Source organism: Cherax quadricarinatus, chromosome 50 (assembly GCF_038502225.1).
Source record: "Cherax quadricarinatus isolate ZL_2023a chromosome 50, ASM3850222v1, whole genome shotgun sequence".
Lineage (NCBI taxonomy): Eukaryota > Metazoa > Arthropoda > Malacostraca > Decapoda > Parastacidae > Cherax > Cherax quadricarinatus.
In genome coordinates this window covers 24,850,392-24,869,010 of record NC_091341.1, presented here as the reverse complement: position 1 = coordinate 24,869,010, position 18,619 = coordinate 24,850,392, and the positions used below count along the sequence as shown (strand labels likewise).

General features: G+C 37.9%; 1 protein-coding gene across 4 annotated transcripts; it reads left to right on the top strand.

The window, feature by feature from the left end:
• The first annotated feature begins 5,866 nt into the window (after nt 1-5,866).
• Nucleotides 5,867-17,179, top strand: LOC128695396 (extracellular tyrosine-protein kinase PKDCC). 4 transcript variants are annotated; one of them, XM_053785963.2, is made up of 9 exons: nt 5,867-5,961; nt 7,482-7,631; nt 8,550-8,649; nt 9,390-9,555; nt 11,734-11,871; nt 12,810-13,023; nt 13,898-14,149; nt 16,447-16,617; nt 16,750-17,179. In XM_053785963.2, exons 2-9 carry the CDS (start codon nt 7,484-7,486, stop codon nt 16,836-16,838), a joined length of 1,278 nt encoding a protein of 425 aa, XP_053641938.1. In that variant the 5' UTR covers nt 5,867-5,961; nt 7,482-7,483; the 3' UTR covers nt 16,839-17,179. The 4 variants fall into 4 exon arrangements, with proteins under 4 accessions (XP_053641938.1, XP_053641937.1, XP_053641941.1 ...); XM_053785962.2 differs by having other exon boundaries at nt 5,882-5,989; XM_053785966.2 differs by having other exon boundaries at nt 5,903-5,961; nt 7,458-7,631.
• Nucleotides 17,180-18,619: the final 1,440 nt, after the last annotated feature.

Genomic DNA, 18,619 nt, shown 5'->3' with positions numbered 1-18,619 from the left:
CGTAAGCTTCTGTCTTTTATGTGCGGGTTATTTGTGTATCGTTCCAGTCACGGTATTGTGCCTTTTTGTTATTTAGGTGAGTGTACACACACACACACACACTGCTGCTGTCAGGAAGACAGCAGCGAGTCATGGTACGTGGCGAGGTGTCAGAGTGGGCACCTGTGACCAGCGGGGTCCCACAGGGGTCAGTCCTAGGACCAGTGCTGTTTCTGGTATTTGTGAACGACATGACGGAAGGAATAGACTCCGAAGTGTCCCTGTTTGCAGATGACGTGAAGTTGATGAGAAGAATTCATTCGTCCGAAGACTAGGCAGAACTACAAATGGATCTGGACAGGCTGCAGACCAGGTCCAGCAATTGGCTCCTGGAGTTCAACCCCACCAAGTGCAAAGTCATGAAGATTGGGAATGGGCAAAGAAGACCGCAGACGGAGTGCAGTCTAGGGGGCCAGAGACTACAAACCTCACTCAAGGAAAAAGATCTTGGGGTGAGTATAACACCAGGCACATCTCCTGAAGCGCACATCAACCAAATAACTGCTGCAACACATGGGCGCCTAGCAAACCTCAGAACAGCATTCCGACATCTTAATAAGGAATCGTTCAAGACCCTGAACACCGTGTACGTTAGGCGCCCATATTGGAGTATGCGGCACCACACCTAGCCAAGCACGTAAAGAAACTAGAGAAAGTGCAAAGGTTTGCAACAAGACTAGTTCCAGAGCTAAGAGGTATGTCCTATGAGGAGAGGTTAAGGGAAATCAACCTGACGACACTGGAAAACAGGGGAGATACAGGGGACATGATAACGACATACAAAATACTGAGAGGAATTGACAAGGTGAACAAAGACAGGATGTTCCAGAGATGGGACACAGCAACAAGGGGACACAGTTGGGAGTTGAAGACACAGATGAATCACAGGGATGTTAGGAAGTATTTCTTCAGCCACAGAGTAGTCAGGAAGTGGAATAGTTTGGGAAGCGATGTAGTGGAGGCAGGATCCATACATAGCTTTAAGCAGAGGTATGATAAAGCTCACGGTTCAGGGGGAGTGACCTAGTAGCGACCAGTGAAGAGGCGGGGCCAGGAGCTTGGACTCGACCCCTGCAACCTCAACTAGGTGAGTACAACTAGGTGAGTACACACACACACACACACACACACTCCTGGCGGGGCCAGGAGCTAAGACTCGACCCCTGCAACCACAAATAGGTGAGTACACAATCTATGACTCGACCCCTGCAACCACTGGTACACACATCTATGTGGGTAGCAGTAGAAGGTAGCTTGTATAAGATAAGATAAGATTTCGTTCGGATTTTTAACCCCGGAGGGTTAGCCACCCAGGATAACCCAAGAAAGTCAGTGCGTCATCGAGGACTGTCTAACTTATTTCCATTGGGGTCCTTAATCTTGTCCCCCAGGATGCGACCCACACCAGTCGACTAACACCCAGGTACCTATTTGCTGCTAGGTGAACAGGACAACAGGTGTAAGGAAACGTGTCGAAATGTTTCCACCCCCCGGGAATCGAACCCAGGCCCTCCGTGTGTGAAGCGGGAGCTTTAGCCACCAGGCCACCGGGCCATACCTTCCATCTGCTTCTATCTTTCCTGTAAATTCCATGCCATTTTTTTCCATAATCCATGCCTGCAGTGGGCAGAGGAAGTGTGAGAGCAACAAGTATGGAACACATCTTAGATATCCTCCCTGTGGTTGACTGTGTAACAATTTAGTGCGCATCAAAGGCCCTGAAATCTTTAACTCTCTGTTTAAAAATTTAAAAGGTTTCCTAATGGAAATAAAACAATCCATGATGACGCACTGACTTTCTTGGGTTATCCTGGGTGACCCACTGACTTTCTTGGGTTATCCTAGGTGACGCACCGTCTTGGGTTATCCTGGGTGACACACTGTCTTGGGTTATCCTGGGTGACCCACTGACTTTCTTGGGTTATCCTCGGTGACGCACCGTCTTGGGTTATCCTGGGTGACACACTGTCTTGGGTTATCCTGGGTGACCCACTGACTTTCTTGGGTCAAAAATTCCAACAAATCTTATCTTAAAGGTTTCCTATCAACCAACCACTTCTAAGCTACTGATACAAAGCTCCTTCTTGCCTTAATTAGTGTAATCTTGACAGCCATATGCTATGATAAACTTGCTAATTTAATCCAATTCTATCCCTTCCCTTGTTTCAGCTTTCTCTCAACTGTCATATACTGTTAGATAAGCATAAACTATCTCATTATATATTGTATTGCAATCTAACTAGTGCCACTTATGGCGCCAAATGACTTCGAACAGGCGATAAATAACATGCCCATGCACTCTGCCCCAGGGCCAGACTCATGGAACTCTGTGTTCATCAAGAACTGCAAGAAGCCCATATCACGAGCCTTTTCCATCCTATGGAGAGGGAGCATGGACACGGGGGTCGTCCCACAGTTACTAAAAACAACAAACATAGCCCCACTCCACAAAGGGGGCAGTAAAGCAACAGCAAAGAACTACAGACCAATAGCACTAACATCCCATATCATAAAAATCTTTGAAAGGGTCCTAAGAAGCAAGATCACCACCCATCTAGAAACCCATCAGTTACACAACCCAGGGCAACATGGGTTTAGAACAGGTCGCTCCTGTCTGTCTCAACTACTGGATCACTACGACAAGGTCCTAAATGCACTAGAAGACAAAAAGAATGCAGATGTAATACATACAGACTTTGCAAAAGCCTTCGACAAGTGTGACCATGGCGTAATAGCGCACAAAATGCGTGCTAAAGGAATAACAGGAAATTAGTAAGTAAGTAAGTAAGTTTATTCAGGTATACACAAATACAGTTACATAGAATTATCATACATAGCAGCATATGTGTAGAGAACCTAGGATAACCCAAAAAAAGTCAGACAGAGTGACTTATTTCCATTGGGGTCGATGGATCTATAATTTCCTCACTAGCAGAACACAGAGAGTAGTCGTCAACAGAGTAAAGTCCGAGGCAGCTACGGTGAAAAGCTCTGTTCCACAAGGCACAGTACTCGCTCCCATCTTGTTCCTCATCCTCATATCCGACATAGACAAGGATGTCAGCCACAGCACCGTGTCTTCCTTTGCAGATGACACCCGAATCTGCATGACAGTGTCTTCCATTGCAGACACTGCAAAGCTCCAGGCGGACATCAACCAAATCTTCCAGTGGGCTGCAGAAAACAATATGAAGTTCAACGATGAGAAATTTCAATTACTCAGATATGGTAAACATGAGGAAATTAAATCTTCATCAGAGTACAAAACAAATTCTGGCCACAAAATAGAGCGAAACACCAACGTCAAAGACCTGGGAGTGATCATGTCGGAGGATCTCACCTTCAAGGACCATAACATTGTATCAATCGCATCTGCTAGAAAAATGACAGGATGGATAATGAGAACCTTCAAAACTAGGGAGGCCAAGCCCATGATGACACTCTTCAGGTCACTTGTTCTATCTAGGCTGGAATATTGCTGCACTCTAACAGCACCTTTCAAGGCAGGTGAAATTGCCGACCTAGAAAATGTACAGAGAACTTTCACGGCACGCATAACGGAGATAAAACACCTCAATTATTGGGAGCGCTTGAGGTTCCTAAACCTGTATTCCCTGGAACGCAGGAGGGAGAGATACATGATTATATACACCTGGAAAATCCTAGAGGGACTAGTACCGAACTTGCACACGAAAATCACTCACTACGAAAGCAAAAGACTTGGCAGACGATGCACCATCCCCCCAATGAAAAGCAGGGGTGTCACTAGCACGTTAAGAGACCATACAATAAGTGTCAGGGGCCCGAGACTGTTCAACTGCCTCCCAGCATACATAAGGGGGATTACCAACAGACCCCTGGCAGTCTTCAAGCTGGCACTGGACAAGCACCTAAAGTTAGTTCCGGATCAGCCGGGCTGTGGCTCGTACGTTGGTTCGCGTGCAGCCAGCAGCAGCAGCCTGGTTGATCAGGCTCTGATCCACCAGGAGGCCTGGTCACAGACCGGGCCGCGGGGGCGTTGACCCCCGGAACTCTCTCCAGGTAAACTCCAGGTAAACTTAGAAAGAATAGAATTGACACAGTACTGTGACCTGAACACTACACAAATAACCTGCATGTAGGAAACAAACTTATGACGACGTTTCTGCTCAAAACGTCCAAACGACCGAAAAGTCATGATAAGTTTCAATCTGATATGTGATGGTCACATGTGTATAGTTAGTTTAATATCCTTATGATGCTCCCCATAGCGATGATGTGGGTGGTAGTCACAGGATTACAGAGGCACATAATGGGTCCAGTAGTTACAGTGGTAATGAAGTATTTACATCACATGTGTATAATACCACTCACTCTGCTACACTACACAATTATATTGTCTTATTGTGATATTATTTATGAATTAACCTGTGACTGTATTCCATATAAAAGTTCCTGTTAATACTGTGTATTATATCATTAAGGGGAAATATATATATATATATATATATATATATATATATATATATATATATATATATATATATATATATATATATATATATATATATATATACCAACAGACCCCTGGCAGTCTTCAAGCTGGCACTGGACAAGCACCTAAAGTCAGTTCCTGATCAGCCGGGCTGTGGCTCGTACGTTGGTTTGCGTGCAGCCAGCAGCAACAGCCTGGTTGATCAGGCGCTGATCCACCAGGAGGCCTGGTCACAGACCGGGCCGCGGGGGCGTTGACCCCCGAAACTCTCTCCATGTAAACTCCAGGTATATATATATATATATATATATATATATATATATATATATATATATATAGATATATATATAGATATATATATATATATATATTAATAAAACTAGGTACTAAATTTTAAGTATTGCATAGACATATACTTGTTGTGGAAAATACTGTATATATTTTCCGGAAATACGGTAATTTATAGGTAAATAGATGCCCTATATTGTATTTTTAAAAGAAGTATGTTATCGAAAATGGGAAACCTGCAGCTGGGGAGGAGAGTCGCCATTGTTAATTTGAATTGGATACAACGTTAGTGTAATGGGAAGGAATTTTCGTGCTCTCTAGAGGTTAAAATTGGGCTGACACCTCTCAAATATGAGGCGAAATTGTTGGATGTGCATTCCTGCATAACTTGAGATATCAGGCGACAGGACAGGACAACTCCAGGAACCTCAGATAAGTCTGTTATGTTATAACTCTGGCCAGTTGTTATTTTCATGTATAGACAGTGAGGTTTTCTGAGTATGATACAATTTAATCTCCAGTTAAATTGGTGAGTGATATTAAGATATTTTCCTTCTGTTATGTAAATGTGTGTATATACTATAATCCTTTTTAAATTTTAATATACAGTCCACAAATTTATATATTTACCAGCATTCCTGGTGATGTATATTTCATTTAATTAATAGGTCCAGAGCAACTTGTGGATATGACAGTGGTAGGTATCGAAGGGGGACATTTTTTGCGACCTAGGTGTCCCAAATTCCTACTTGTCTAACTGATAAATAATAATTATCTATGTTCATTTACTGTTATGTATATAATGATACATTCAGATAAATGCAATTTTCCACACTTGTAGTAAATAAAGATATTATTATATTGTTATTATTATGTTAAGCCTGAGAACTCCATGGGCTTACAGGTTACTGTATGTTCTGTGCAGTAACACTGAAATATAGATTAGTGTTTGACCAACATTTGCAATAACTGCTACAAACGTTATAGCTAATTGTTTTGCAAAAAAAAAAAGTCCAAAACATGTCATGATCAATACCAAAGTGTTATGTGTACCTGTACCTGAATAAATTTACTTTGTAGAAATAAAGTTAATAAAGCATGGAAGCCGTCAGTGGCCCTTACAAACCCAACAATAACAATAAAAGTGGTGTTATAAATAAGTAAATAAATAAGTGTATTTAGCTTCAGGTACACATAAGTGCAGTTATACAAATTTAGGTGATTACCATTATCATACATATTAACATATGTGTAAATTACTTTGGATAACCCCCAAAAAAAGGGCCAGGTGAAGTAACTTATTTCCATTGTGGTCCTCGTTGTGTGTCCTGTAAGCGGTATTTTAATTATATTTAATAACTATAAGATGTCATCCATACGTGTCAGAATAAAAGAAAAGCAATAATAATTCCAGCTGAAATAAGTCACAGTGACTAGTGACTTATCCAAGGTTAAAGGACCTCAATGGATTTATAAGGACCAATGGAAATATAAGGACCTCAGTTAAAATATAAGATCCAAATGGAAATATAAGGATCCCAATGGAAATACAAGGACCCCAATAGAAATATGTAACTTTGACTTTTTTTTGGAGGTTATCCTAGGTAATTTATACATGAAATTTAAGGTTGCAGTCAAGGTCTTCACCTTGACTGCAACCTTAAATTTCAGACCCACATCCAACATATATCCAAGGTCTCCAAAACAGCAGGCATCCTTTCCACAGTATGATACTATGTACCTCAAATGGAACCACTTCACTATACCACTCTCTGATCTACCCTTACCTCACCTATGGTATTTGTGTTTGGGGATCTACCACGTTCAATCACCTTAAACCATTAATAACCCAACAAAAAAATGCTGTGTGGGTGATCACCAACTCCTGCACCAGACAACACACCCCTTTGCTTTTCAAGAGTTTGAATTTACTTAATATACAAAATATGAACTCATATTACTGTACCTACTATATATATAGAATATTAAACTCCAATATAAACCCTCCTCTCAAACACAACACAAGGCACAAAACTCTCTTTGTCTTCCTTCATGTCTGTCTCACCCTGTGCAAAAATGCAATGCACATGAAAGGCCCCAAGATCTGGAATTCATTGCCTGAACCAACGAAAGGTCCGCTATGTGCCAGTCAATTTATGGCTATAACTAAAAATCACCTCATCTCTCAAATTTAACTGTACCAATACTATACTGTATCTGAAATCACAGAACCAGTTTGCAACTACTCAAGAAATCCCAATTAACTAAAGAACACTAAATTAATTTCAGTATTAATACACACTTAAAATTGCACTATTGTAAATTGTACTAATTGCAATATTTTTTTTGTTTGTAACCCCTCTACTATAAATTGTACTTATAAAATTATTGCCACAACTTTTTTTGTATTAATGTCTCATCAAAATTCACCACTCTATAACCTGTGTGTAGTTTTAAGTGGTGTGTAAGAATTAGGATTAGTTTGTCTGAAATGCACATGCCTAACAATATTTTACTACATGTAAACTGCACATTGTATATTTTGCAAAGAAATAAATTTTTTAATATGAATTTTGAATTTGAATATGTATGATAATTGTACTTATGTGTACCTATACCTAAATAAACTTAATTACTAGTACATAAATTACTGTAGATTTAAATGGTGTTTTCTGATCAGATATGATGGTGTCCCGTGTATGGGTGTACATGACAGTGTACCTGTGTCTATGTCTGCTGGCTAACATTATCATGGTGGTGGTGTTCCTAAGTGGCCACTACTGGACCCCTCTCACACCACCACCACCACTACCTCCACTCCAACCTTATGGTCAGTCGTGCATATGAGCTTTAATTTTATTTTTTTTATTTTTAAACCAGGAATAACCCAAGAAAACTAAGTAAGATTTTTTTTTATTGGGGTTCTCATTTAGAATGCAATCCACATCATCTAACACCCAAAATGGAAAAGACATACATAGAGGTTATTTTTTAACCTGAGAGGATTATTAGCCTCGACTAACCCAACAAAGCCATATTGTGGGATAAATTTCCATTATCCCTCAATAGGATGTCACCCACAACACTTCACTAGCACCCAGGTATCTGTTTATTGTTGTGTGAACTAGGACAGTAAATGCAAGTAATGAGACTTGTCCATGTCTCAGTACTACTGCCAAAGATTCAGGCTTGGGTCATCTCATCTGGAAACATATACCCCATGAATTTGAAGGAACATTATAATTGGCTTGTTTTTTTTTTTTTTTTTTTTTTGGGGGGGGGGTTTTCCTTTGTTAAATTTTAATTTTTTCCCTCTGTCTATAATAATCTTGTGCTTAATGCAAGTTCTTTAAATCTGTTAACTCCTTGGCTTTGGATACAGCACTCAGGAGCATATATGTACAAGGGGGATTACACAATCCCTGAGATATCCAAGATTATGATTGGCTTCTCTCAGCAAAATTATTATACATTACAGTACTGTCTTTTTTTATATAACAATGTGTCTGAACTTGCAAATATGCTCAGTTATTCTTGGCTCCTGGAATGTTAAACATCTAGAGCTGAGTGGAAAAAAAAAAAGTTTTCATTCATTTTATGAACTTAATAAGAAAGAATAATTGTGTTGATGTTCATGTTTGAATTCAATAGTTCAGGTGGATTTTTTCAATGTTTCCTTTTTAACACCAGCATTTATGTACCAGTACCAAAATAATTATTAACTTATATTTGTGTACATGTATTATAGAATGGGATCCATCAAGTGGACAGAATCTGAAATGTGCTGATATCTCCTCCATTTCTAACCTTAGCATTATTGGCTTTGGATGGACCAAAGCTGTATATAGGTGAGTAATACTGAAAGTTCTTAAGAAATGTGGTGTACAGTACCATATTTTAATTACTCATTGCATGATTAGAAAAAAATTAGAAATAAAAAAGCTAGTTGATTTTGAAGAAATATTGTTGTAAATGTAATTAATTACTGTTTTATTTAGTCTGTTGAGAAGTACCATAGAATCTTTCACATAAATATTTCTGCACACTATCATCCCCAATTGATAAGTCTTAAAGTACAGATCTAGTACACTGAAGTATTTGTTAAAAATATTCTACATTACATGCTTACATGTCTGTCTGTCTCTCTAAGTAAAATAGTTTGAAGATACAATACTAGAAGATTAATCTTAAATTTACTGTGACTTTAATGTATCAAATAGAAATTCAAGAGTACAGCTACTCACCGGACTTGGCTAGAGTTGCTTCCGCACACGATGTCTGCCCGAAATGCTGTGCATAGCTGGAGTTTATTTTTTGCATGAAAAGCAAGGTGTGGATATTGGAAGAGCTCTTGGTTTCATTATACATCGTTTCACTTAAAGTCACAGTTTCCAAGGACCTATCAATAACATTAAATGAGGACTTTATTATTATTATTGGAACTTTTTTAGCACACTGCCCATCTCCTACCGAAGCAGGGTGACCCGAAAAAGAAATGCTTTCACCATCATTCACACTATTATTATTGTAGGTATATTCTTATTCTTATTATTATTGTTATTGCTATTATTGTTATGTATTTTTCCAGAGGCCAGTATGGTAAAACGTGGTTGGCCATTAAGACTGTACACACCTCTGGCCATGACATGACCGAGTGCTTCGACTCGGTGAGCATCTGCTATAAGCAGTCTGCCGCGAAGATCATAAAGGAGGCTCGGCTCTTGCAAGAACTGTCTCACACAAATGTCATCAAAGTAATATCCATTAGTCATTAAAATTCTATTTTACTTGGACATCTGGTACAGTAAATCATAGAGATCTGATGGACATGGCAAAATATTTAGTTAATGTATTGGTTTAATATGTCAAAAGGTCTCCAGAACATTGGGGAAATAGAACATAATCAGTTTCAGGAAAGTAATATACTACCAAGTATATATGTTATAGTTTATTAAAATTATGTGTAAACTTCACAAATCATATAATGGTACACCACTGATTTTCCGGCACCACTGGTTCCAAAACTTAGCCGAATTAACTGTTTTGCCGAACCAGTGGTGGTCACCTTCATCAGCACACACTAACCCCTTAATTATACACTTCCTGTATATCTCTAAAGCATCATGGACTGCTAGAACCTTAAATTAAAGAAATACTAAAACTTCTTTCAACAAACTGGCCATATCCCACTGAGGCAGGGTGGCTCAAAAAGAAAAACAAAGCTTTCTCTTGTTAACTTTAGTAATATATACAGGAGAAGGGGTTATTAGGCCCTTGCTCCTGGCATTTTAGTCATCTTTTACGACACGCATGGCTTACAGAGGAAGAATTCTGTTCTATTTTCCCATGGAGATAAGAGGAAATAAACAAGAACAAGAACTAGTAAGAAAATAGAAGAAAACCCAGAGGGGTGTGTACATATATGCTTGTACATGCATGTGTAGTATGACCTAAGTGTAAGAAGAAAGTAGCAAGACATACCTGAAATCTTGCATGTTTATGAGACAGAAAAAAGACACCAGCAATCCCACCATCATGTACAGCAATTACAGGCTTTTGCTTTACACTCACTTGGCAGGATGGTAGTACCTCCCTGAGTGGTTGCTGTCTACCAACCTACTACCTAGTAAATTGAAATAATATTAAATGTAAATTAAATAATTAAAGAAGATTTTTTAACAAGAAAATGTATTTATCAATCTGGAAGTTGAGAGCTGTCTTTGTATTTAATTGTTTTAAGGATTACCAGTGCTGTATGACCCTGCTGGGTTTAGCACTTAGTTTTGATTATAATAATAATGTAAGGATTGCATTTTGGATTATGATTACAGGATTAGCAATAAATTTGGGAATTACAAGGAGGGTAAACAAGCATATTAACACATTATTTAAACCATTTATCATATTTAATTGTAAGAATTACAGGTAATGAAGATTCCATAACATAATAGTAGTTTTATATGTTTCTGGTTGAGAGAATTGCTTAGCATATTAACACATTTATCATATTTAGCTGTTGTTGGGATATATTAGGGAAAGAAGGTATTTTTTACGATAGTTTAAAGTATGCATTATGTTTTACACATAATCACTATTTATACAACAGTGACAAACACTGATGATTTTTCACAATCAGTATAGACATACTGTACAGTGTCTCCTCACTTAACGACTGAGTTCCGTTCTTAAGATCTCGTCGATAAACGAATTCATCGGTAAATGAAGAGCATAGTATAATGATCGTGGGTTTGTGTCAACCATCTTTGATATTTTTTAATGTCACATTTGCACCATTTATAGCATTTCTAGTATATTTTTTAAATGTTTATACAGTAGTGTACTGTGTATTGTAATAAACAGAATATAGGAAATCAGCTGTAACATACATTATTTAGGTATGAATACTGGTCAAAGAGCCTATCGTAAATCCGAGTCGTCGGTAAACGAGTACGTCGCAAAGTGAGGAGAAGCTGTATAATGCTGACAAGTGATAATAATTACAGGTGGGCCTTGCTTATACAGCAGCTTAGACTCCAGGCTTTTGCTATAAAGTGAAACATAACCTTTTTTCACTTTCAAATGCATATAAAAGCCTGATAACATGTACACTATCATATATTAAGTGAGAAATAGAGCCAAGCCTAAAAAATTCATATACACTACGTGCATTACTTACCTTAAAATATTTTTGTCCTTAGCTCATAGTGAAGAGGTGAATATATATATTGTTGGAAGTCTGTATAAATGTAGAATGGGTATAATTGAAAACCGCTGCATTAGCAAAATGCCGTAAAGCAGGGCCCACCTGTAATTGCAAAATAGCCCCCCAGAAAGCATATCATAGACTTCCATGATTATTGAATGTGTTCAGCTGGGTTTTTATAGTCAAATAGATAACAAGCCATTTAATAACAAAATACAATCCACATCAGGTATTTGGAGAATGTGTGCCTAGCATGAAGTACTCTGCAGGCCCCCCAGTAACTGGCATTGTGTCGATAGTGACAGAATTAGGACATCCAGTTGATGTTATTGGTGTGCTCCGGATGAGTTTTGAGGAGAGGTTGCAGGTGAGTTATACAATACCATTATGAAATTGCTTGCTTTAATCTCTATACACAAATAACCCCCACATGGAGAAAGAAACTTATGACAACATTTCAGTCTGACTTGAACCATTAATTAGTCATGCACACTAGTCAATGATTCAAATCAGACCAAAACATTGTCATAAGTTTCTTTCTCCCATGTGCAGGTTATTTTTGTATTGCTCCTTCATGGTATTGTACCTCGTATTCCTCAATTTCTGTTTCAGCGACTGTGGTCATAGTGAGAAATGATTTAACATAGAGTAATAAATTTTTTTTTTTTAACAAGTCGGCCGTCTCCTACCGAGGCAGGGTGACCCAAAAAGAAAGAAAATCCCCAAAAAGAAAATACTTTCATCATCATTCAACACTTTTACCTTACTCACATATAATCACTGTTTTTGCAGAGGTGCCCAGAATACAACAGTTTAGAAGTACAGTGGACCCCCGGTTAACGATATTTTTTCATTCCAGAAGTATGTTCAGGTGCCAGTACTGACCGAATTTGTTCCCATAAGGAATATTGCGAAGTAGATTAGTCCATTTCAGACCCCCAAACATACACGTACAAACGCACTTACATAAATACACTTACATAATTGGTCGCATTGGGAGGTGATCGTTAAGCGGGGGTCCACTGTATATATATATACAATATATCCCTCCAAACTGCCAATATCCCAAACCCCTCCTTTAGAGTGCAGGCATTGTACTTCCCATTTCCAGGACTCAAGTCCAGTTATATAAAATAACCGGTTTCCCTGAATCCTTTCACTAAATAAAAGTAATTTCAGTGACCATGTAATAACTTGGCTGGTAGGTCTTCTTTCGAGTAATAATATTTTTATTAAACTTTTAAGTAACAACTGACCCATATGTGTTTAGTGTTTGATATTAAAATATTTGTATTGAATTTTCAGTTAGCAAGGGATGTTGGAAGAATTTTATACCATCTGGCACAGTCGCCTCTTGGAACTCTTCTAATGCAAGATTTACGGCGAGAGCAGTTTGTCATCTCAGATGGATTACTCAAGCTATCTGATGTTGATGACATAGTAATTGGAGATCCTGTGTGTACCAGTGACATGGACTGTACCATAAAAGATGGGAACAAAGAGAGCATTCTTATTAAATGTAAGTATTATAGTATACTGTAATATGAGAAACCTTAGCTGTTGTTGTTAAAATAATGTACATATTGATTTACTAAGATATCATTAACACTGTTGTATATAGTACAGCACAGGATATGTTTTTGTATATGCAAAAATAATTTGTTACACTGTGAAGAACAGAAATCTCTCTTTATACATGTATTTAAAGATGAAATCATGATTTTGTTAACTGTATGACCTCTGGGGTTTAACACTTCCCCTTTAATGTAATACTTTAAAAATTACAACATTCCATAAATATGTGATTGGTGAGCAAATATAGATTAGTGTGAAATACAAGTGAAGTACTGTTTATTACAGTGATAATCATCGTATTCAGAATAATGTATGCATGAGAGATGAAGGTAATGGTGGTTGTATTGTAAACAATATCTGGTTTATAAGAATCAGACTCAAGACTCACATATTCAGAGGAGAAAGTTGTAAAAGATATTTTGTGAAATAATTTGCTCTGATCCTACAAAAAGAAATGAGGTTTTTGCTTTCATACATTTGTAGGATGGTCAACTGGTGTAACACCTAATTTATTACAACCAGCCTAAATTATTACCATCAGATGCTGTTACTAAAATCTTTAAGATCTGGGCAGTGATACACTATTTTCCAAGATGCTACTAACAAAATTCAATCCAGATCTGACTGTTAATACAAATACCTAATTCATATTAACTACCTCAGTGGGAGAGGACTGGTGTGTTACAACCAAAAAATTCTTTTATGATTTTGGGGAGGTAATGCATTCTTTACACAATTACATATTCTTAATCTTTCATGTTAATAATAACTAATACTCTAATAATTCACTTATTTTTGTATACTGTATTACCCATCAGTGTCGTGTGTGAATGGGTTATGCAAAGGCTTCAACAGTCGCCTTAATGCCATCCATGCAAGCCAGCACTTAATGCGTCTACTGATCCTATATGGAGGTCCAGCAGCCCTTGAAAGCACTTGTCAACACCTTGTAAACCGGCAGTCATTTGGATTATTGGATTCTGAAGCCGTATACAAAGAAATTCAGATGTTAGTGAAGAATTATTCCTCTGGAGTCTACTTATCTCCTGCTGAGAAGGAAATTATCCACAGTAAGTACACTGGGAAGGAAGGATTATTATTAAATGCTAAACCCACAAAGGTCATACAGCAGAAGGAAGGATTAAAGGATTTTAGGTGGGACATATGTGAACATATTAGGTCAGAGTGAATGGAGAATAATAATTTGCATTAGTTCATGATATTGAATCTTGGATTTGGGAAGTAGAGTGACTGCACTCTTAGGAGGAATGAGGATATGGCAGTTTTGGGGGTCATTTGAACTGTGATGGCTGGGTGTCTGGCAAGATAGCTATGGAATGAATGCATTACTTTTTTGGGGGGTCACCCTGCCTTGGTGCAAGACAGCCATTCTGGAAAAAAAGTACAATATTCTGTTATCATTATAACCTACGTCTTTTTAATCGATACGTCCTGCTCTATCCTTCCTGTGTGACCAAGCCTAAGCAACCCTTCTTCTGATAAATAATTGATGGTATCAGATACCGATGAGTGAAATGAATGTGTAGTACCTTTAGGATATTTATTGAGACATTTCAACTGGGGAAACTTTTAAAATTCAGTGACACATTGGATTATGAAAGCTTCCCTGGCAAAATGTCCTCACAATAAATATTGTAGGGCTGTATGGCACAACTTACTTCACCATTCTCTGCTCTTTGAACTTTACATTCCATTCAGTCTCACTGTTTCCTAACTTGTTATTTACATATATTACGTGCATAATAATTGCACCATAAAGTAATCTCCCACATCATTTCCACTGACTCCATGCTTCTTATTGCACCACTCAAAACATACCTCACAATCAAGCTTTGTATAGTATATAAAAAAATAATGTTAATTGCTTAACCCACATAGGTCATTCAGTACAAAATGTGATGGAGGCTCAACTCTGTCTGCTGAGTGCAGGACAAATTTATACTCTGTCTCATCATCTCTCTTCTGTTTATAATGATTTTAAAACAATGCTTTTAATTTATAATTTGCCTTTGTTCGACTTATGGTTGCAGTTATTCCTCGGCAGTTTCAAAATTGCTGGCAACAGCATTGGTTCACATTAAACAGTAAATTGTTTTTCATGAAACCACAACTAGGTAATTGGTCATCTTTCCAGTGTTGTCATATGTGGGAAACTATCCTCTCATTTTGAATCAGAGAGCATGAATCTCATGGAGATATGCCAGGTGCCTCTCTTCTAAGTCTGCCAGATAACACTATCCTATATATCTAGGAGCACACAATTATCATAACTAAGTGCTAAACCCACAGGGGTAGGAGCACACAAAATGCACTTTATGCTAACACCCAGACGAAATCATTCCTGCTGAAAATCTCACATTTCAAGACACTTGCTCTCAGATTGAAGAAACTGACCTTGTACAATCACAATTTCTTAATAAACTGCCCTGTCTGTTAGCAGGCACACACAATTTACTTGACATCATCATCCTTAATTATTATAATCAAAATGAAGTGCTAAACCCACAAGGGTTTCATCACCGTAGAGCACTCTTGACAGCCCCAACTTTGTCAGCAACTTCCTTATTACACCAACTTTGATTATATTTTCACCTTAGTGCTCCTCCACTACATTCGCTAACTCTTGCCTGTTGCATACCCCTGATCTTAGTATATTCCACCCTGCATAGCCCTCATGGAAGTTTAGCAATTGGTTTTGATACAACTATTTACTTTATTTTTAACCCTCTTTTCCCCTATCTTAAAGTTTACTATATATACCCACTGCAGCAGTGACCCCCATTACAGTTTAGCATTTACTTTTTAGTACAGTAATCAGCAGGAGTTATTATCAAAAAGTGGTAATAGTAAGAATTGACAGCTGCTTTGAACCAATGAGTAGTATATTTTCCAGATATGGAGTTCTCTGTTTTATAGAATTTGGAGGGTTTTACTGTAAATTATTATAATGGAGTGCTAAACCCATAGGGTTATACAGTTTACTGTAAATACTAAATAGACTGAAGTTAGATTATTATTATTATAATCAAAAAGAAGCGCTAAGCCACAAGGACTATACAGCAACTGAAGTTAGAAAGTGAATTAATGTACAGTATACACAATATTGAGGGTTAATGGGGTGAGGCTGCACATACCTTTTCACCACCAGATATACTTTATCCTTGAAATAGGGATTAAAACAAACTCAGCTTATATACAAGATTTGCACCTCACAGGGGTCACAAAATGTTTACCTATTCTGTGGCAGTTTCTTTAAAATTTTAATTTTTTATTTTAATATGCTTGGTACAGTGTGGTATTTCCATCAATCTTTTTTAATTATAATTGTTAAACCTGTTTTCTATAGGTTACACAGTCCTCCATGGATCCACTGTTTTTGCAGCAGACTTCTCTTGTTCGACAATACTGAGCACAAGGTGTGTCCAGTCAGTGTCCTCACCAGCTGAAGGAGCCTGGTTATGTTTGCAGTTGAAGAAGTGTGTAGCATTTGTTTTGATTGATGAGTGGACATGGACAGGTAAGTCTGGTTTTTGTGCTGTCAAATATATTACACAGTTTGAAAACAAGAAAAGCATAACCCCTCACTTCAGTCTAACCATTCATTATAGAAACTGTAGAGCAAAGTTCCTAAAGCGACTTTCTTTGCCAGGTCGCCAGGTTGTTGTATTTAAAACAGGAGCAAGAGAGGTGAAAGCAAATGAGCGACATACACTCTACATTCGTCGTGGGCAAGGATGAAATTTTAATTACTTGGAAAATTAAATTTAACTATTGTAGATACTAGGATGTACATATGTAAATTTACCCCTCAAGAGGTTCCTTATGTTGATTAAGGGCCTATATCTGAAGAATTATACCTTCTCTTGGATCAAACTAATGCCTCCCAGCACTAAGACCACTACACAGCCAGTGCTCCATTAATGTATTATTATTATTATTATAATCAAAAAGAAGTGCTAAGCCACAAGGGCTATACAGCTCCATTAATGTAATCTGCAGATTTTTTAATTCATTTTGAGTGTTTAATCTCTTGTTGCCTGTGCATATGATGTAATAGCATTTATTAAATATAATACTTATATGGTGGCTAAATTTGACAACCATAGGTTTGTATACCTAGTCTTGTTAATGTGTATGTTGAAAATTTTATAAAATACCAACAAGTTAAGACTTGTGCAACAGTTGTGTATCTTGTTGAAATGTTTCACCTACACAGTAGGCTTCCATCAGTCAAAGAGAATGTATTGTAGGCAGCAGTAGCAGCGAAGTAAAGATGTAATCAATCTGCCAATATTTAAGCCTAGGCAAAATGTTTCTACATCTTAATCCATTTTTTTTTTTTTGTCGATATTTTTTTTATATCGAAAAGGGACCAAGTCAAATTGGCAAGGAAAGACAGCAGGTAGTCTACTGTAATTGGGCTTCATTTAAGGAAAGGCTAGCATAAATTCTGTGAACAAAAAACTTAGCAAATTTTGTGCCTGCATTCTTAACTTGCCCCCTCCCAACCACCACCTTTCCAATGTGTGTGGACTATAAAATGACCATGAGTTGAGCGATATATAATTTTTTTTTTCAAACAAGTTGGCAGTTTCCCACCAAGGCAGGGTGACCCAAAAAGAAAAAATCTCCAAAAAGAAAATACTTTCATCATCATTCAACACTTTCACCTCACTCGTACATCATTGTTTTTGCAGAGGCACCCAGCTACAACAATTCAGAAGCATATATAAAGATATATAACATATCCCTCCAAACTGCCAATATCCCAGACTCCTCCTTTAAAGTGCAGGCATTGTACTTCATTTCCAGTACTCAAAATTAAAATAACTGGTTTCCCTGAATCCCTTCACTGAATATTACCCAGGTCACACTCCAACAGCTTGTCAGGTCCCAAAACACCATTTGTCTCCATTCACTCCTATCTAACAAGCTCACGTATGCTTGCTGGAAGTCCAAGCCCCTCGCCCACAAAACCTCCTTTACCCCCTCCCTCCAACCTTTTCGAGGACGACCCTATAGATTTATACGCTGTCATTCTTTGATCCATTCTCTCTGAATGACCAAACCACCTCAACCCCTCTTCGGCCCTCTAATACTTTTATTAACTCCACACCTACTCCAAATTTTCTGCATATTTACACCACACATTGCCCTTAGACAGGACATCTCCACTGCCTCCACCTGCCTCCTTGCTGCAGCATTTACAACCCAAGCTTCACACCCATATAAGAGTTTGTACCACTATACTTTCATACATTCCCTTCTTTGCCTGCATAGATAACATTTTCCGTCTCCACATATACCTCAACGCACCACTCGCCTTCTTTTCCTTCATCAATTCTATGGTTAACCTCGTCCTTCATAAACCCATCTGCTGACACGTCAACTCCCAAATATCTGAAAAATTCACTTCTTCCATACTTCCTCTCTCCAATGTTATATCCAGTTTTTCTTTAAATCATTTGATACCCTCATCACCTTACTCTTATCTATGTTCACTTTCAACTTTCTACCTT